At 34.3% G+C, this 18,724-nt stretch overlaps 1 protein-coding gene across 3 annotated transcripts in view; it reads right to left on the reverse strand.

Moving 5' to 3' along the window:
• Positions 1–18,724, reverse strand: part of PIK3C3 (phosphatidylinositol 3-kinase catalytic subunit type 3) — a 133,792-nt gene that overhangs the window by 97,422 nt on the left and 17,646 nt on the right. For all 3 annotated transcript variants that reach the window (XM_021706512.1, XM_008073151.1, XM_008073152.1), the window contains 2 exons: positions 3,170–3,256; positions 452–547 (listed from right to left, as the gene is read on the reverse strand). In XM_021706512.1, coding sequence (XP_021562187.1) covers positions 452–547; positions 3,170–3,256 — 183 coding nt within the window. The remainder of the gene's footprint in view (positions 1–451; positions 548–3,169; positions 3,257–18,724) is intronic.

Consider the following 18,724-nt stretch of genomic DNA (forward strand, 5'->3'; position numbering starts at 1 on the left):
ATAAGTATACATAAGTTAGGACCTCATACAGAATTCCAGCACATTTCATGTGTATATAATACTTAAATAACAACCATACTCTTGACTTTCAATAGTTTATGACTTAAAAGGTGTGATTTCTTCTTTTTACTTTTCAAATGAGTAATAATTATAAATAAAGCTATTAGTGTCCTACTTGCCAATTTGCAGAAAATTAATCAAAAAGTTTTTAATCACTTGCATACTTATTGAATTCTGTAACCCAGAACTGCATTACAAGAATGATCAGCTTTTGTAATCTTGTTGTAGCTGTATGATTTGATTTGTGTATACATAAACAGCTGCTGCTGACAGCTGTCTGCTGCTATCCCACAACCAAATAATTCATCTCAGCAGGAACAACAGTGATTTTTTTTTAAATGTTTCCCCTCCTCTCTACTTCAAAGATCAAAAACAGCTCTAAGGCAAATACCTTTTCATAATAAACAATACCATATTCCTTATCATCACACTTGACACATCGAAACTCAACCATCAAGTACATGAAGTTAGAACTTCGCTTTTCACTCTAAAACAAAAAAAAAGATTTTCATGAAAAATGGCCATTTTCAACACTGTCTTAAAAATTCAGTACATATCATTTTCCCAACTCAGTAATATACGTATCTATGAAGTACAAGTTAAAATACAACGTGCACATAAAAAATGTATTTCAATATATACATGCAGTGTTTTATGCAGTACTTTACTATACACAGCACCACTGTTTCATTCAGTAGTGCCAACTATGTACTCATAACTGCTTCCTCAAACTCATCAGTTTTGGTTTATTCAGTAGTTTGGATTTTATTATATAAAATCCTGGAGGTATATTGCATACATTTGCATGAGAACTATTTTCTTTCAAAATTAAATATGCTTTGTATTTCTAACAATTTTAAGCAAAGAAAAGTTCATCCTTAAACTACATGACTGATCTAACTATAGAAATTACATAACTGCAGCAATAACCAAAAGTTAAAAAAATAAAAAGTATGCAACTAAGGACAGAGGTCATTTGACTTACCAAGTATAACATTTACAAATTTTTTCCAATTAAGATATAAATATTCTTAAAATGATTTTTCATTTGTAAATTTAATCCACATTTTAAGTAATTGAGGCAATTAATTCTCCCCTAACATAAGAAAATTATGATTCTTTATATAAATGTGGTCTCTTAAAAAAAACAAAGCACACACAGTCATATGTTGCTTAATGAGAGGAACACACTCTGAGAAATGCACCATTAGCCTATTCACGGTTGTACCAACATCATAGAGTGTACTTACACAAACCTAGATGAAAGCGCCTACTTACTATATGTACACTGGGGCTGAATGGTATAACCATACCTCCTAGGCTACAAAGCTGTAAAGCATGTTGCTGTACTGAATACTGTACACAACTGTAACATAATGGTAAGTATTTGTATCTAAACATAGGTAAACAAAGAAAAGGCATAGTAAAAATATGGGGCCACTGTTGTACATGCAGTCCATATGAAATATGTTTATGAGGTGCATACCTGTACTACGGTAATGAGAAAAGGAAAATACAACACAGTCTAAAAGGTTGATTAGTCTTGACCCAAAACAGCTTTATAAATGGCTTTAAGTCTAATACATAAAATCATAAAGGCCTAAAAAGTTTATGTAAATTGCTCAGCTTTATGAAGCATATTACACCCTACTGTGGTAATGGTAATGGCCGCCTGTCTTTTAAAGAGCGGAGGTGGAAAGGATGAGAAAGGCTGGACAAAGGTAACGCTAACATTATACATTCTACACCCATGGGAACCTAAGGGAAAGAACAGAAACATGTAAGCAAGCATTTTGGTTAAACTCTCTTTGGAATGTGACTACTATGAAAATTACAAAAAAGTAACCTTTCTTCCAATTTGAATACATGAGATTGTATTGTGAGTAAACTTAGAAAAGAAACCAAATATTCAAATTGAATGCAAATGTTAAACACCACTACATTCATTTTTTTTAAAATGCTGAAGCATAACTTTTACAGTAGTTCACCATAAAAGTAAAAACTTCTCTCTCTTTTCACCTGCTGAAAACCAGTTGGAGAATCTAAATTAAGTCAGTTGTGACTTACATTGGTTATTATAAGTCAGACATATCACAAAATTGAAATTCTTCTCTCCTAATTTGATAAATTAATTATTTTAGTTATTTAAGCATATTCCATTACATCAAATATCTAGTAGTTTATAGAAAATATACAAAAGAAAATTCTACTTTTTGTTACAACTTTTGGAAGACTCTCATTGAAGTCATCTTTTAATTAAACACATACACTGGCCCAATACACAAGGTCAAGAAAAAGAAAGTACTTAAGCCAGGTGCAGTAGCTCAGGCCTATAATCCCAGCACTTTGGGAAACAAACCGAGGTAGGAGGACTCTTGGAGTCCAGGAGTTTGAGACCAACCTAGGCAACAGAGAAAGATACAATCTCTAAAAAAAAAGAAAAGACAGAAAAAAATCAAACATTAGCTGTTTATGGTGGCATGGTGGCACATACCTGTAGTCTCAACTACTTGAGAGGCTGAGGAGGGAGGACCGCCTGAGCCCAGAAAGTTGAGGCTGCAGTAAGCCATGATGGCACCACTGCACTCTAGCCTGGGCTACAGTGAGACCCCAATTCAGAAAAAAAAAGAAAAGAAAAAAGAAGCTATTTAAATCATGTAACTTTATTAAGGGTGCAGAGTCCTATACATAATGCAAAAGACAAGCAATACATTAATTAAAGGGAACTTCCTAAAGATGACTTACGGTAACTGAAGTGAAAAGCTAGCATTGTACTGATAGATTTATCCAACCCTGACTTGAACATGAGCTACCATGAAAAAGAAGACACAAATGCGCCATCAGGTCTGTACAGGCTTCACTTGTATGATACTTAGTACATCTTAGGATAACTGCTACCTACTTCATGGTTTGACATTACATTAAATATAAAAAAGGCAGATATTCTCAATTTTCCACGTTAGCATAGAAATCACTGCTATCCAGGTTAACCTTGATAATCCCACAATTGTGAGATACAAATCTCAATAAACAATTCTGTTGAGAAATTGGCAATTCAAAAATCTGTAGAAAATATTTTAAAATTTAAAAAAAGAGGGATACAACCCACCTCATTTATCATTTCTATTTCTCTAAATGTCAGTCTGTCCAGCCAATCTACTTTCACCATGTGTCCTTGACGATGAGCTTTGGTGAGCTGCAGAGCAAACACAACAGGGGAAGTGTTAATACAGATCTAACGGAACAGAGGCTACAGAGTAGAAGTGTCAACTTCACATACGATATATTTTCCGACACCCAACAAAGACAATATGCAACGATCAGGATAAAAAACTTGGTGGGAGACAAATGATTTTTTTCAATAAAAACAATCAAGAAAAAAATGTACAAAGGTCCACAATCTGCCATATTTTGATATGCTAAATAATAATGAAGTATTCCCTTAAATTACCTCCATGTTCCATATTTCTTATATTATTATCATTATAAAGAAGGAAATGATAATAAAAATAATTCCTTGAAGGAGAAATAAGTCACTTTTTCTCCTTTATTTAAATCTTTCAATCTGTCAAACATATGAAAGGTCATAGTTAGACAGCAAGATATTTCTCTGGTACTTATAAATTAATACTCTAAGTTTTAAGCTCACCCATATGCACATATGCTTTCATTTTAGCAGTTGGTAGAGTTCTGATGTCTTACACATCAATCTACCTTTAGTTTTATAAACTAAATATTGACTATTCAAATCCACAGAGAAATAAAAAAAAAAAGCTGCAAAGTTCTCAAATTGAAAGTTTTGTATTAGAAAGCATAATTTTAAACATTAACTGTGTGTATCAAATTTCCTCTTTCCTTCGAAACAAATTCATAGCATAAAGCAAAACTAGACATCAAAGTTTTCTACAGCAGCTTATCTCTTCATTGTCCACATCACTACAGCATTCCTGTAGGGATACCAACACTGCCAATCAATTATTATCTCTCTCACAGAACTAAAAATCTTTACCATCAATATTCTTTATCTTCTTCAACTCATCACAACTACATGGTCATACTATTTCAGAAATAAAAATACATATTTCACACAAAATGTTTGAGTTCACTGTAATAAAAAATAGCAATTTAGCTTTCTTCCACTAAAAATTCCTTTTCACCTGAGGCAATTTCTAAATGAAAATGTATAAAAATATATTTAGTGCTTGGCCTAATCATACAAAGCAGGAACTAAATATTTTGTTGGATCTGGTGGAACATTCAAAAAATATGCTAGCAACACGGAAATCTCTAATGACAATCACAAGGGAACTGAAAGTGGATCGGGCATTGTGACCTAAAGGAAAGAGTGCTAGGCTAGCACCCAGAAGACCTGCATTCCAACCCTCAAAGTCCATTATCAAACTTGGTCATTTTTGAACCCATATCAATAAAATTAAAGTATGAACCTCTATTCCTGCTCCCAAAATTCAAATAAGATAATGAATGCAAAATATGACAGATGGTATCATTTTGTGTAGTCAGAGACTTCTATTTTTACTCACTTTGCAATATGTTCCAAGTTGGTTTTTAAAATAAATAAAAATATAAAAGGTCATATTACATCCTTTGCTTGTATAAACAAAGTAAGAGTGAAAATTAGTAGCAAGAGTTTATATACTTTCTAGAGGAATGGGGAAAAACAGTATCTATTTACATGCCATATGTTTGGCATTCTTTATGACCACACTATTAAGTAGACAGTTTTGATCCTAGTTTGCAGGTGATTATCAATTTTTACTATGAAGTGGCCAGGTTAGGATTTAAGTTTCAGGTCTTTATGCTGCTAGAGCCTGTGCTCCTGCCAACAGTCATTGCTGTTTCCCCTCTCCTGATGCACTGTTACTAAGAGATTTACATTCAATTAAGTTCTGTCATTGATTCAACATTAGTTTTGTCTTTATGATATAATAGTTGACCCAATACTAATTTCCTATGAAGAAAGAACTAGCAATAGTAAATTAAGCTTAGATGTGGGAGAACGTACTGGGGCCATTTTTCCTCCTGTACTAAATTACCCAGAAAAATAAAAAATGTTCTAAAGTCATCCTCACTATCCCCAAATTTATATTTGCTGCTAATACATATTGCTTCCTATAGAGCATATACTTGGCTTTCCTATTTGAAAATTAAATATGTCATTTCTCAATCTTATGAAGAGCTACCGAAGAATGTATGGTCCATGTGGCAGTACTAAAACTGATGAAGCCACTATGGAGGACAAGTGTAAATTATCCTAAAGACATCCGCATTTGTGCACCTTTATTTGCAATACAGAAAAAATAGCTATAAAGGAAGAAAAATGTCCATCTCAATAGAGGAAACTGCAAAGTAAGCTATGGTACACACACACTATAAAATATCATAATGAGAAAGAATGAGGAAAATCTTGTTGAGTGCAAAAGGAATTACAAAATTAAGGGTCTCATTTATGCCATAACAATTGTTTACATGTTTTTCTTCTGCACCAGAGTTTGATATTGAGAGCAGAAATTCTTCATATTTCTCTATTTGAATTAATTCTACAATTTTGGCAGAACCAAATAGTTGCCACTCAACATGTTTCCTAGCTACTTGTCCTATTTACCATTTACTACGTAATAAACAACCCCAAAATTTAGTGGCTTAAACAATATTTCTTTTATTGTTTCTCATGATTATTTGAGAAGTCATCTTCTTGAGGAACATTTGAATAATTTTTCACTTTGGTTTTGGGTTCACTTACAACTCCTCATAAGACAGTAGTCATTTGGGGGCTGGAGCTGGCACATCCAAGATGACTTTATGTCTAACACCCTGGTGGACAAGGGTGAGCTTGGCTGGGATGCCAGGGTGGTGGCGCCTCTTTCCTCATGTATTCTCAATGCCACTCCCTCTCTAAGTGGTTTTTAAACTCCAACAGAATAGCTAGACTTCTTACATGGTGGCTCAATGTTCCCAACAAGTGTAGAAACAAAAGCCGTCACGCTGTCTTGCCTGCGACAGAGCTTTACTTTTGCTACACTGTGTCAGGTAAAATGAGTCACAGGGTAGTATAGATCTAACATGGAAAAGGATGACATCAGGAGGCATGTTTCATTGAGGGCCATCAATAGAGACTAGTGAGCACAGCACTTTTTACCAGAGAGTTCAAGTATATAATACAATGGATTGTTCAACTGCAAAGGAGCAGTGTGGTAGAGCTTGGTGATGACAACGTCAGCTCTTGGCTGGACTTTAAGCAGCAAGAAAAGCCTAGAATTAGCTACCACAATTGCTAAATGATCACAATCGCTGAATGATCTGTCTCTGCCTTCCTCTACAAATTAATCTCCTTAATTCTTCCACTATCTCATTGCATTCCACCTACCAGTCTCTTTGGTTTTTCAAAACATAAGTCCTTTTATTTGTAGGGCTCAATGCAAATGAAATAATTAATAATTATTAATAATTTTGAATTAAAATTTTGAATTAAACATGTTGCAAAATCTTATAAAATGATAAAGCACGATGTAAGCTGTAAGTAGCTACTCTAATTAGCCCATAACCTATGTCACTTAATCTCTTGTAGGTGCTGACAACAATGTAGAAAGACCTAGGTAGTTTAAACCAGTCCAAAGCTTCCAGTTATCCCAAATCCTAGAACTTCTGCAGATACTAAAGACCAAAAATAAACTTTGAAACATAAGTGGAAATACTGACTTATTATTTTATTACTGGCAGAACAATTTATATTTTATTTTAGGTCGGAAATGCCAGTGACCTAGATCTTTCCAAGGAGAAAATCTGCATTATGATAAGCAGAGGGTAAAAGTAGTATAATCTGTTTCAATTGTTTGTGAAGAAATAATCCTCTAAGTTGTGAAGAAATAATCCTCTAGGTTGCCGATTCTTGGAAGGAGACAGGTAAAAACGAGTCTTTCTTTCTTTTTTAAGGAACACAGATTTCTAGAGAATTCACAAGAAATTATATAGAGCTTGGAAGAAAAGCCCATGATCCCAAAAAAGGCATAATTGGGTCCTAACTTCTCCAAGAATTAAACAGCAAGGGGTTTTAAAAGCTACTTAAAGAAAAGAATCCCCAAGAAGTAAATAACAACATGCTCAGGAAACTTCTTGGAGTACTAATCATGTATTATCAAGTTTAATGGGAGGACAAAAACATGTCCTTGAGGAAGATATCTCAGATTAGTAGGTGTTTAATAAAAGTACCAAAGACAGAACTAAACATAGGCCAACTAGCTGCGCTATATACAAACTAAGAAAAGCAGGAAAAATGAATGTCAAAACACATAGTGACCCTTGGAAACAGACACACTTCCATGATCATCACAATTCACAGCTCAGTGCTTCTTATTTTTATCTGCCCTGCCAGACTATAGCTTCTTGAGTGCTAAAGCTGTGTGAATGAATGGTTGATAGAACCTAGATTTATTTATTTAAAGAATATTTATATTTATAGAAAGACCTTCTATATGGAAGGGAGACAGGATGGAAAACAAAGTTTGCATACTGTGGAATTCTGCCCAAGAGTTTTGGGGACAAGGAGGCAGGGCAGTAGAAGGAAGGGAGTGACACTCAAAAGGAAGCTGAATAAAAAAATGACTTGTGACCTTGGTCAATTTTCCCTAGAATTTATGTACCCTCAACATAAATATATGTTACTTGATTGTAACAAACTTTCATCATGTCCCCTGCCCTTGATATAAGCACAGAATGTTGAACAAAAGAAGCAAGTTCTCTGCCCTCAAAAAATTTCAAGATAGGAAAGGGTGAGTCATTCACATGGTACGCATAGTGTAACTATAAATTGGATCAGTGACATAAAAGTAATAGTGGGGGTGGGGGAGGTCTTGAGACAGGTCACATTTAAGGACTTGAAGGATAAGGAATCAGCCAAACAAATAGGATGAACCTTTTAAGCAGAGAAAAATGCAAAAATATTCCCCAAACTTTGATCCTCATTTTAAGCATGCATGTATACCTTCTAACTATGTCTGATAAGTCGGAAACACAGGCTATGAGCAAATAAATAAATCTTCTAGAAACAACTCAAAAGAATAATTCTCACGTTTCATTTCAAATCAACAGGAAATTTAAAGTGGACACTGGCTCTGTAACAGCAAAGAACTGCAACATTTTTAATATCCAACCACAGAGGAATCCTGGGATGAATTAAGTCATATCCACACTACGCAAAATCTTCCAGTTGTCACACACCATGTTGTAGAAGTATCTTACACAACCTGGAACAATTCTGAGACATCAGTAAGTATAAAAAGCAGGATTCAATCAAATACACACACATTATAATCTCAATTTTAAAATAAATGCATATACACTCATATGCAGTACACATTTATGTATTTGCTAAAAACACATAAACTAAAATATTAACAATGGTTATCTCTGGGTATATACATAAGGGTGCTCTTGCCTTTTTTGAGAAAATGAAATTATTTTCACTATACTTATTACCATAAATGATCAAGTCTCCATTGATTTATATTGTGGATAAAAAGTAAGTGTAATATAAATACATATCAAAAAAACTTACATTGTACATTCATTTACCTAGATGTGGGTTACATGATTATGTGGGATAGATTCACATTCCTAAATTACTACAGGTCACCTAGTCTCATATTGCACTGCATTTACTGCTCACATTATTTGCATTTCTACAACTACCTCAATATCTTGTTCCTCTAACTTCCTTAGTTAAAGGCCACAACTTAACTCTTTTAACTCTTTCATCTCCCTGAACCTAGAATAGAACTGAGCTAAATTAATAAATACTTGAACAGAATATCACAATTTGTCTGACTATTGCTCTTATAGATTTCTATTATTTAAAAGTATAATTCTTCAAAAAGCATAAGCAATAAGTCTAAAATCAAATACAAGCTATGTAGTCATTTATAACTTAAGACAAAATATAGTTGTATATAAGAATTCATTTGAAATACTGAGATTTTAAAAAGAATATATGTGTTTGTAGTATGTGTGTGTGTTAGAGAGTTGGCATACACCTATGTATTCATTAGCAAGCACAGAAGTTTCTTTTAGTTTCTTCTATATTCCTGATTAAGTCTTGGCCACAAATCTTCTATTTTACTTTCAAACTTTACAGAAAGAGTAGTATTTGCCTTATAAAAGTTTCATTTAGTTAAACTTCTCAGAAATAAATCTAGTGTTAAAGGTATGTTACTTTCTATTTTTCTGGCAAACACTACAGTTGTAAAGACAGAAAACAGATTTAAAGAACATAAATCAATTAGTAGGGCTCAATCTTTTCTGGAAAAAACTAATTTAGTCTTCTTGCTACCATTAGTTTTAAGACAAATCTAAAAGTTTTGACAGTCTTACACAACAGTAAGCAAACCAAATTGATTAATAAAAAAGATGTTACCATGTAGCATCAGGACCCTTTTGTTATATCATAAAAGAATGGCAACACAGAATCAAATCAAATAAGCTATGTTTATATTAGCTATACTAGATAGTCACACAAAAACCTGTAGCTAAAGAGGTATATTTGTGGATGTCAATGGTGACAACTGAACAAGTCTGACAGTCTTGAATAGTTTCAGCAGTTATCATCATAATTCTGTCGTTATTGCCATTTACAAAATATTTGAGGAAAAAAAACAATATGAGATCCTTCTGCCCAACACAAATTTTACAGGCAGAATTTTGTGCTTTCATTTGTAAAGTAAAATTTTCTTCTTCAATTCTTTTAACCACATTTTCCTTCCTCGAAAACATAGTCATTTAAAAACAGAAGTTCTGTTTATTTTGTTCCTAGTGATTAAATTATTGCAGACAAAATATATACATGGGGTGTTCTTGCTCTTTTTGAGAAAATGAAATTATTTTTACTATACTTTTTACCATAAATGGTCAATCTCCACTGTTTTATATTGTGGATAAAAAGTAAATATAATATAAATACATATCAACAAAACAATATACATTGTACATTCACTTACCTAGATGTGGGTTACATGATTACAGGGAATAATTAGCATTCCTAAATTACTATACCTAGTCTCATGTTGCACTGCATATGCTGCTCACATAACTAATGGCAGTTGATAAGTGAACTGATTAGAAGGCAAAAAACCTCAGATTACTATTCTTTCAGCTATACCCTAAATCATTAAATAACTAACCTATGGAGAAAGGACACTTTCTTTACATGAAGTGCCTAACTAAGTGAAGGTAACCAAGAATAGATATTTCTTACAAAGGAACAAACTTTCCAAGAAAAGCCCTAACCCATGGAATCAATTAATTTTAGGTATCACTTAGTGTTATCGTTGGAAAAAATTATACTACATAATTATAATAAAGGAAAAAATCATGAAGAGGTTCTTCAAAATTATTTACTTTATTAAACTAATTCTATTCAGAATGTCAGTTTATTCATGAACATTACTTCACACAATTTTCTCAAGGCAGAAATATGTGCATAATCCATGAGAATTATACTTAATCAACTTGCTATACAGTAATCTATAAACAAAATTATCTGAGGCAAATTTTCCTTTTCTGAATAATTCAAAATAAAATAATGACAATGGCATTATCATGATCCCATAATCTGCAGAGACAGTGAAGTTCAACTGACCACATTATAACAATGAAAAACATCCACATAGAAATAACTAGTTATGCAATATCCCATCGTAAGTTAAAGCTGTAACTCAGGGATGTTAACTTCCAGTCTTTCTCCCAAGTTATAATGGGTCTCATTAATATTTAAACTTTCCATCAGTTTTTATAGTTCTATTGATCTTAAAAACATAAATGAAAAGGTGATGTCTGGATTTTTCAAAACACCTCCCTGGATTCTTTCATGTTTTCCATTTCTCCAAAATCTAACTACAAAATACTACTATACAAATACAGATTTTAAAATCCATATAAATCATCAATTTGATACCCTATTCAAATTGCTCAAGGATTTGTAACAAGAAATATCCAGTTTACAGCAAAAATCACTTAAGTCTAAAACCCAAAACACTTGCAGATCTTTCAAAGCATCTCTTCCCATTCTCTAGGTTTTTCTAACTTCTACAGCAAATAAGCAAATAACATTAGGTTTGATTTCAGCTCCAAAGATGTAGAAGACTAAGATAAAGTAAAAAACCTCCCACAACATACAGCTAAAAATGCAAAGGAACAATAAAGTAGGTATACAAATCTAGCAAGGCAAACTTCGCAAAAAATGAGTTTACACACTAAAATACAATACACTAAAAGCTAAAGTCAGCAGTCACAATAAACTGGAATACATCCACAAGATATCAGGCAGAGAAAAATTCCTCCTCTGAAACAGATGATTTTATAAGCTGGTTCTATAAAACCTGCTGAAGTCAACAAGACCATGATGCCAAAACTAGAGAAGGAAAGTGAAAAGAAAATCATAGGCAAATCTCAATTATAAAAAATATACAAATGCAAAATTATGGAAGAAATTGGCAACCTGATTTAAGCAATTAAAACAAATTCAGCATGATGAAACAGGATTTACTCCAAGAAAGGAAGGAGCATTTAACAGAGAAAATCTATCAATGTAACTCGCTGCATTATGAAGTGTTACAGAGACCCTCCTAAGATCTTCCAAAGTTCAGGGATTCAGCAGATGAACTTTCAGAACTCAGAGGCAGTTGTAATCACAGCTCAGACTTACGACAGTCACACAGTAAGATTATACATTTGGGTAGGCCAGTAATAGAAAAAGACATAGGAGGAGTCTGGAGACATCCACACACAGGCTTCCTATGCTCTCCCCTCCCAGCCTGGGAGAAACACATAGCATGTTTGATTCTCTTATAAGAAAAATACAGACTCAGAGTTTAGGAATTTTTATTGGATTTGGTCACACAGGCATTCTCTGCCTCACAACTAGCAAAATTCTAGACTCCAAGTAAAAAAGCAGGTGCTCACCACAGATCACATTGTAGAAGCATTCTAGGCTCAGTGAAACATCTGCATCGGTTAGGAATTGTTTCAGAAGCCCAGTTCTCAGAAACCTGCCAAGGGACAACCTTGCAAGCAGCTCTTTCTACAGACAGCAGAAGGCTATCTTAGGTCTACTATGTTAACTCTTTTTTGTTTTGTTTAAGAGATAAGGTCTCACGATGTTGCCCAGGATGAACTCAAACTCCTGGGCTCAAGCAATCTTCCTGTCTCAACCTCCCAAGTTGCTGGAACTACAGACACACTCCACCACTCCCAGATGTTAACACTCTTCTTCACGTTAAATTAAAGAAGAAAAGAAGACATGCTCAAAAGAATCCTAAAAGGTTTTTAGTAAGTTTCAATACCCATTCATCATGTAAATTTTTGATAAAATAGGTCTTTTTTTTTTTTTTTGAGTGGGAGTCTCACTCCATCCCCCAGACTGGAGTGCAGTGGCACACTCATCACAGCCACCCCAGCATCGACCTGCTGGGCTCAGGCAACCCTTCTGCCTCAGTCTTCCAAGTAGCCAGAACTACAGGCACATGCTACCACACTCAATTAATATTTTTATCCTAGAGATGAGGTCTCACCAAGTTGCCCAGGTTGTCCTCAAACCTGTGGGCTCAGGCAATCCTCTCACCTTGGCCTCCCAAAGTGCGGGGATTACAAGTTTGAGATACCACACACGGCCAGTCTTATTTTTAACACGATAAAAGAAATATACCAAGTATAGTCAACATCTTACCAAATGGCTAAATGTGAGAAGTATTCTCATTAAAGTCAGGTAAAAAAACAAGGATGCCTCTACTACTGATTCTATTAAATACTGTTTCAGACACTATGGTTTCTATTAAACATTATACTGCTAAAAACAAGGCCAGGCACAGTGGCTCACACCAGTAATTCTAGCATTTTGGGAGGCTGAGGTGGGAGGATTGCTTGGTCTCAGGAGTTTGAGACCAGACTGGGCAATACAGTAAGACCCTGTCTTCTAAAACAACAACAAAATCAAAAATTAGCAGGGCATGGTGGTGTGCACCTGTAATCCCAGCTACTCAGGTGGCTGAGGCAGAAGGATTTCCAAGTCTAGGAGACTGAGGCTGCAGTGAGCTGTGATCATGCCACTGCACTCCAGCTTGGGCAACAGAGCAAGATACCAACGCCCATTCCCATCCCACTCCCCCAAAAATTGGTTTACTCATACACTGGAATAATACAAAGCAGTTTAAATGAAAGCATGTGAGCCATACAGATTAGCAAGGATAAATATAAAAAACACCCACCATTATATAAAGGAGAGAAATCTTTATAATATGTTTTAAAATCTTTTTTCAAAAAAAGATGTGAAACAAGGTAAAATTTTAACATATGTTCAATGCTGAGAGTGGATATACATGATGTCTGTTACATACTTTTTGTGTACTATTCTGCTTAAATTGTTATATAATAAAAATAAAACTTAAATACATACATAATTTTAAAACCCTGGCATTTCACTTGCTTTGACTAGGAAAACTGAATAAATCTACCAGTCACTGAATGCCTTCTTACAACCTCTTCTCACCAATCTTGAGCTTCAATTATAATTTAACTAAATTATATTATTAACTACCCTAAGCTGAAGAACACTTTGATATAGAGGATAAAACTTAACTAAGTCAGTTAGATTATCTACCATAGATTTACTTCTTCAATGTGCTTTTAGTGCATTCAAAACAAAAGGAAAAATATAAAAGACTGTTATCTTTAGGGATTTTTCTTTACAAACGTCAGACAATTCTAGCCACAGCTTTCTCATAACCTGGCCAAACCACCCTCCCATGTGACAGAGAATCATTGGTCTCTTTTGGGTTATCTTTCCTTTGAGTTTCTCAAATTGACACAATGTTCTACCTGTCTCAAACTTTTTTTCCCTTCACTATAAATGTAATCCTAAAGTCTAATGTGACATCTTTAGTTTTTTTCCAAAATGTGTTTATTTCTTTTTCACCAGTTTTTCATACTGGTTAAAATTAGCCTAGAGAAGCAGTGTCCTTTTTATCCTTCAACCTTCTGAAAGACAATCCTATGCTCAAGTCAATAATTTGACAAAGGCTTTAGCTAAATGAATGAGATTTCATGACCATCACTAGCAACTTTCTAGCTGCATCATTTTTTGTGATTGCATGAAGAAAATATCAGCCACTTCCTCTCCATGTCTCTAAAATATTTCTGCAATTTTACAGCATCTGTTATTTTTGTCTTTTGTATACTTACTTAAGGGTTCTCACATGTGTTTGTACCTTAAGGTTCCTATCCTATTAATAGTTTCTTTAAATAACATATACCTTGTACACAGTCATGCTTCCTTTCCTCCTAAAGCCTTTGTTCTTTGCGGTTGCACTGACTATGGTGAAAAAAAAATCTTCAGAACTTATTTTTTTAATTGGCTTTCAAGTATGTATCGGTAACAACTGAAGTCCTAAGTATCATTCATAACTCCAATTCATTCATAGCACAAATATGTAATGGGTGTGACTATGTGCAGGTCACTGTTTACTAAGTTACTGTGCATCATCTTTTATGCCATATCTGAGGACCTGCAATGCATACATTGTTTCCAGATTCTGTCTCCCCCTTCTCCTATTTTCAGTTTTAATCTTCTGAACAAGAACAATATATGCTTCATACAAACAAATCCTTCCCAATCCTTAAATCTTAAGCATGTCACTGATACTTTCTTTCAAACAGAATTTATATAATACATTTAAAGTTCTGATTTCATGTCCTGGTTCTGCAATTTACCAACCATGTGACCATAAATAAACCACTTAACATCTCTAAGCATCCATCTTTTCATGAGTTTAAAAACAATGTAGATTACAAGTTCAAGTTCTATACTTGCCAGATTAAATACAAATAAGTAAAATAAAGTAATAACACCAGCAAACTTTTATTAGTGCTTAGTATTTTCTGGACAGCATGCTAAATTCTTTAAAAAGTAAATCATTTACATTTCTTTCCAATAATCCCCAAAAGTAGATATAACTATTATTATTTCACAGATGAAAATTTCGTAACAGTAAAGATTAAATACCTTGTCCAAGACCATGGCTAAACAAGAGACACAACTGGGATTTAAATAAAAAATGGTCTCTAAAGGCAAGATCTTAACCTCTTCTCCATTTTGTGTGCAATCTATGCTAAAAGGTTTCATTGATATTAAAGCACCTTATACTCGCAAGGCAATTATAAATATAGTTATTATTACTAGTCATATTACCACTAACAATAATAACATCAGGAACTTAGTAATATACTTTTTTTTTTTTGGTCCCCAACATTTAAAATTGTGCCTCTGACATACTAAGCGATTTTGGGGAGGATAAATAGGACTTGTCCACGTACCTAAAACTAAAATCTTAAGTAGCTCCTCTAATCAAGGCCTCAAGACAAGTACTCATTTGATGCAATACATCAATGCAAAATATTTTATTTCAAGGGCAAATATTTCAGTGGATCAAAAAGTACAATACCTGAAAATAAACAACTTCAGATCCACTTCAGAAAATTAATCATGTGCCCAGTGTCTAGTTATCTTAATCTCAATTTTAAAGGATTATTTTGTGATTGTGATGTGTCAATGTTTATCCAAAACATGCAGCATAACCAGCATATTCCAATAATTCGCAAACTGAAAAAAACCGAAAAAGAATATCCTTACAGATTTCCCCAAACTAATATAAATATCTCACATGACTTCCCAGATCCTTCATGGTTCACTAAGAAATCAACAATCTCATGAAGACTAATTTAATTTTCAAGGTTCTTTGAAAAATGGTGTTCCTGATAGGAGACTCAGGTAATATGGCTACTAGAAAGATATACTCACCCATTACAAATATGTAAATTGGCGCTCAAGATCAGCACTGTCTAGCAGAACTTTTGGCAATAATGGAAACATTTCATTTCTGTCCTGTCCAATAGACAGCCTCTAGCCACATGGGTCTTTTAAGCTCTTGAAATGCAGTTATGGTGACAGAGCAACAGAATGCTTCGTTTTATTTAATTTTAATTTATCTAATTTAAATTGTTGCATGGGATTTGGGGCTATAATATTAGATATTGTAGCCCTAGATTATAAATGACTCTTTGAAGTGGTTGGCATGAACCTATTCTCAAGAAATGAATTACTCCTGAATGAACTTGAAAAATCCAGCTTTCACTGCAATAAACCTGAGATTTGGACCCTGAACCTCAGTGACTCCACACAGACACTCTGAGGTTCAGCCTGAAGCCCACATCTTACCACCTCTTCTCTGCAGCAGCCCTACCCATCACACTCTACTCAACACTCCCAAACCTATCTGTGTCACACAGACCACAAAGCATTTTTCATCAAGTTGTTACTTTCTCTTTTCCTCCTCTTAATCAAATTGACAGAAACTAAAACACATTCCAAAGGCATCAAGCAGAGCTGCTAAAATGAAAAGAAGACAGTAGAGAAGCATGCTTCTGCACTAACTTTTCATATCTAAAGACATGAATTCAAATATAAATCAAACACTAAAGCTTGGGAGTCACATCCAAAACCCCAGGTGGATATGCATTTTAGTCATAAAACTCTTATAATGCGACAAGCTGAGAAACAAAGCAGATGGGAACAATGGGTAAATTTGCGCACGTAAGGCCCACAACCATTAAAAGGCTGGGTCATGGACAAGGAAAGTTTAGCAAATGCTCCAGAAATCCGAACTTTTATTATTTTCACAAGTCAAATCAAACAAAAAGACACTGTATTAGTAAAAATTAACTAGGGAAACTTAGAAATGGGAAAGAGAAGAAAATACAGAAGATGGCGGGTGCAGAATATATTTTAATACATTGATGTTTTCCTGGTTGCCACTGGAAGTCTAAGAAATCCTAGTTATAAAAAATGAGACCCAAACTTAGGAAAATAGTGTTGTTTCCTTTTCTTGAACTCATTTTTTTTTCAAAGGCAAACTAAGCAAGTCCACAAAATGATGTAAAATGATTTGAGAGATTAATTCCACTAAAACTATTCAGAAAGGATTTGACTTTTTTAAACTGTTAAACTTGGAAAACAGACTTTTAAATTTTAAACTTCAGCTATTCATATTGTTCTTAGAATTCACCTTTCACAGTTGAGCAATAAAACAGAATAAGAATGATAAGTCCAGTTTGGAGCTGAAGGTCTATGCTTAATAATTATTGAACACCATCTTTTCACAGTCACCTAAATAGTTGATCTTCATGTCACAGTCTTCTTGTCCCATTATCTCTAGGCAACCAAGACCGAAGCAGTTCTATAACTGAATAAACTTTCTTACATTACATTTTGAAAATTGTCACGATGCTATTTATTTAGGCTTATGAGTACAATACATAGTAACCATGTTTAGTTATTATTAAAATTTATGTGTACTTTTTTACTCTTAAGCCAACAGCCTTCTCAACAATAAGAAACAATCATAGTAAATTCACTGTATAGAAAATCAAAGTGCAACAAGAAATAAACCATTCAGTTAAACCTCATCTATTTGAACATTTCTTTTCTTAAAATGGTAGTGTGCGAAAAACAAGCATTTCTTTTCCTAAAATGGCAGTATGTGAAAAACAAGCATTACATCTACAATCTCTGTTCTTCTTGTATAAAAATGGAAACAGCATACAAATTCTTTCCCACTTTTTAAAAGTTTATTAAGCTAAGACAATTTCAAAATGTTTTGACAAAGAGAGCAACAATCTAAATGGACAACATTTTTTTCATGAAAGTGCATGCACATAAGAGCAGGCACTATTGTGACACAACTAAGAACAAATAAGAACCGGGCTCGGTGGCTCAGCCTGTAATCCCATGCTTTGGGAGGCTGAGGTGAGTGGATTGCCTGAGCCCCGCCTGGGCAGCACGACCTCATTTCTACAATAAACCAAAAAATCAGCCGGGCGTGGTAGCACATGCCTGTAATTCCGGCTACTTGGAAGGCTGAGGCGGAAGGATCGCCGGAGCCCAGCAGGTGGAGGCTGCAGTGGCCGGGAGCGGCCACTGCACTCCAGTCTGGGCGACAGAGTGAGACTCCAACTCAAAAAAAAAAAAAAAAAGAACAAATAAGTATCTAAGTGTAATTTGAATTTTAAAATGTAAGTATACTCTCTGTGGTTAAGTTAAGATCATAACAAGTTATCAAAATATCTTCTCTGTGGTATAGAGCAAGGTAAGTGGATCATGCTCTGGGTGAGGAAGGAGTTGTTTTCAGGAAGCCTGTCTCAAGCATTTAAGTAAAGAGCAGGCACTAATCAATAACAACAAAACCTAAGCACACAGCCCCATTTCACATTAGGCAAGCCCTATGTACTACTTTACTGTAAGCACATGCATTGCAGGAGAAAAGGAATGACATGAACACAGTACATAGTTGCAAGTTGATAATCACAATTTTACTTTCTACTAAGGTGACAAATATAAAATCCAGGTAGAGAAATGACCCCAATTATCTGCTATGTCAGTACTTTTAAATTCATAAACTATGAAGAGCTACAAAATACCTAAGCAATTATCATTTTAAACTTCTGATTTTGCAGGCTCCAAAATTATTTTCCCCAAGTTGGTAGGATGGCCAAAACTCTGGACTCAGCACAGTGCTCTTCCCATTGTAAAGTGCTTCCAAGTGCTCAC

Source organism: Carlito syrichta, unplaced genomic scaffold (genome assembly GCF_000164805.1).
Source record: "Carlito syrichta isolate Samal-C Ts95f unplaced genomic scaffold, Tarsius_syrichta-2.0.1 Scaffold315702, whole genome shotgun sequence".
Taxonomy (NCBI): Eukaryota; Metazoa; Chordata; class Mammalia; order Primates; family Tarsiidae; genus Carlito; species Carlito syrichta.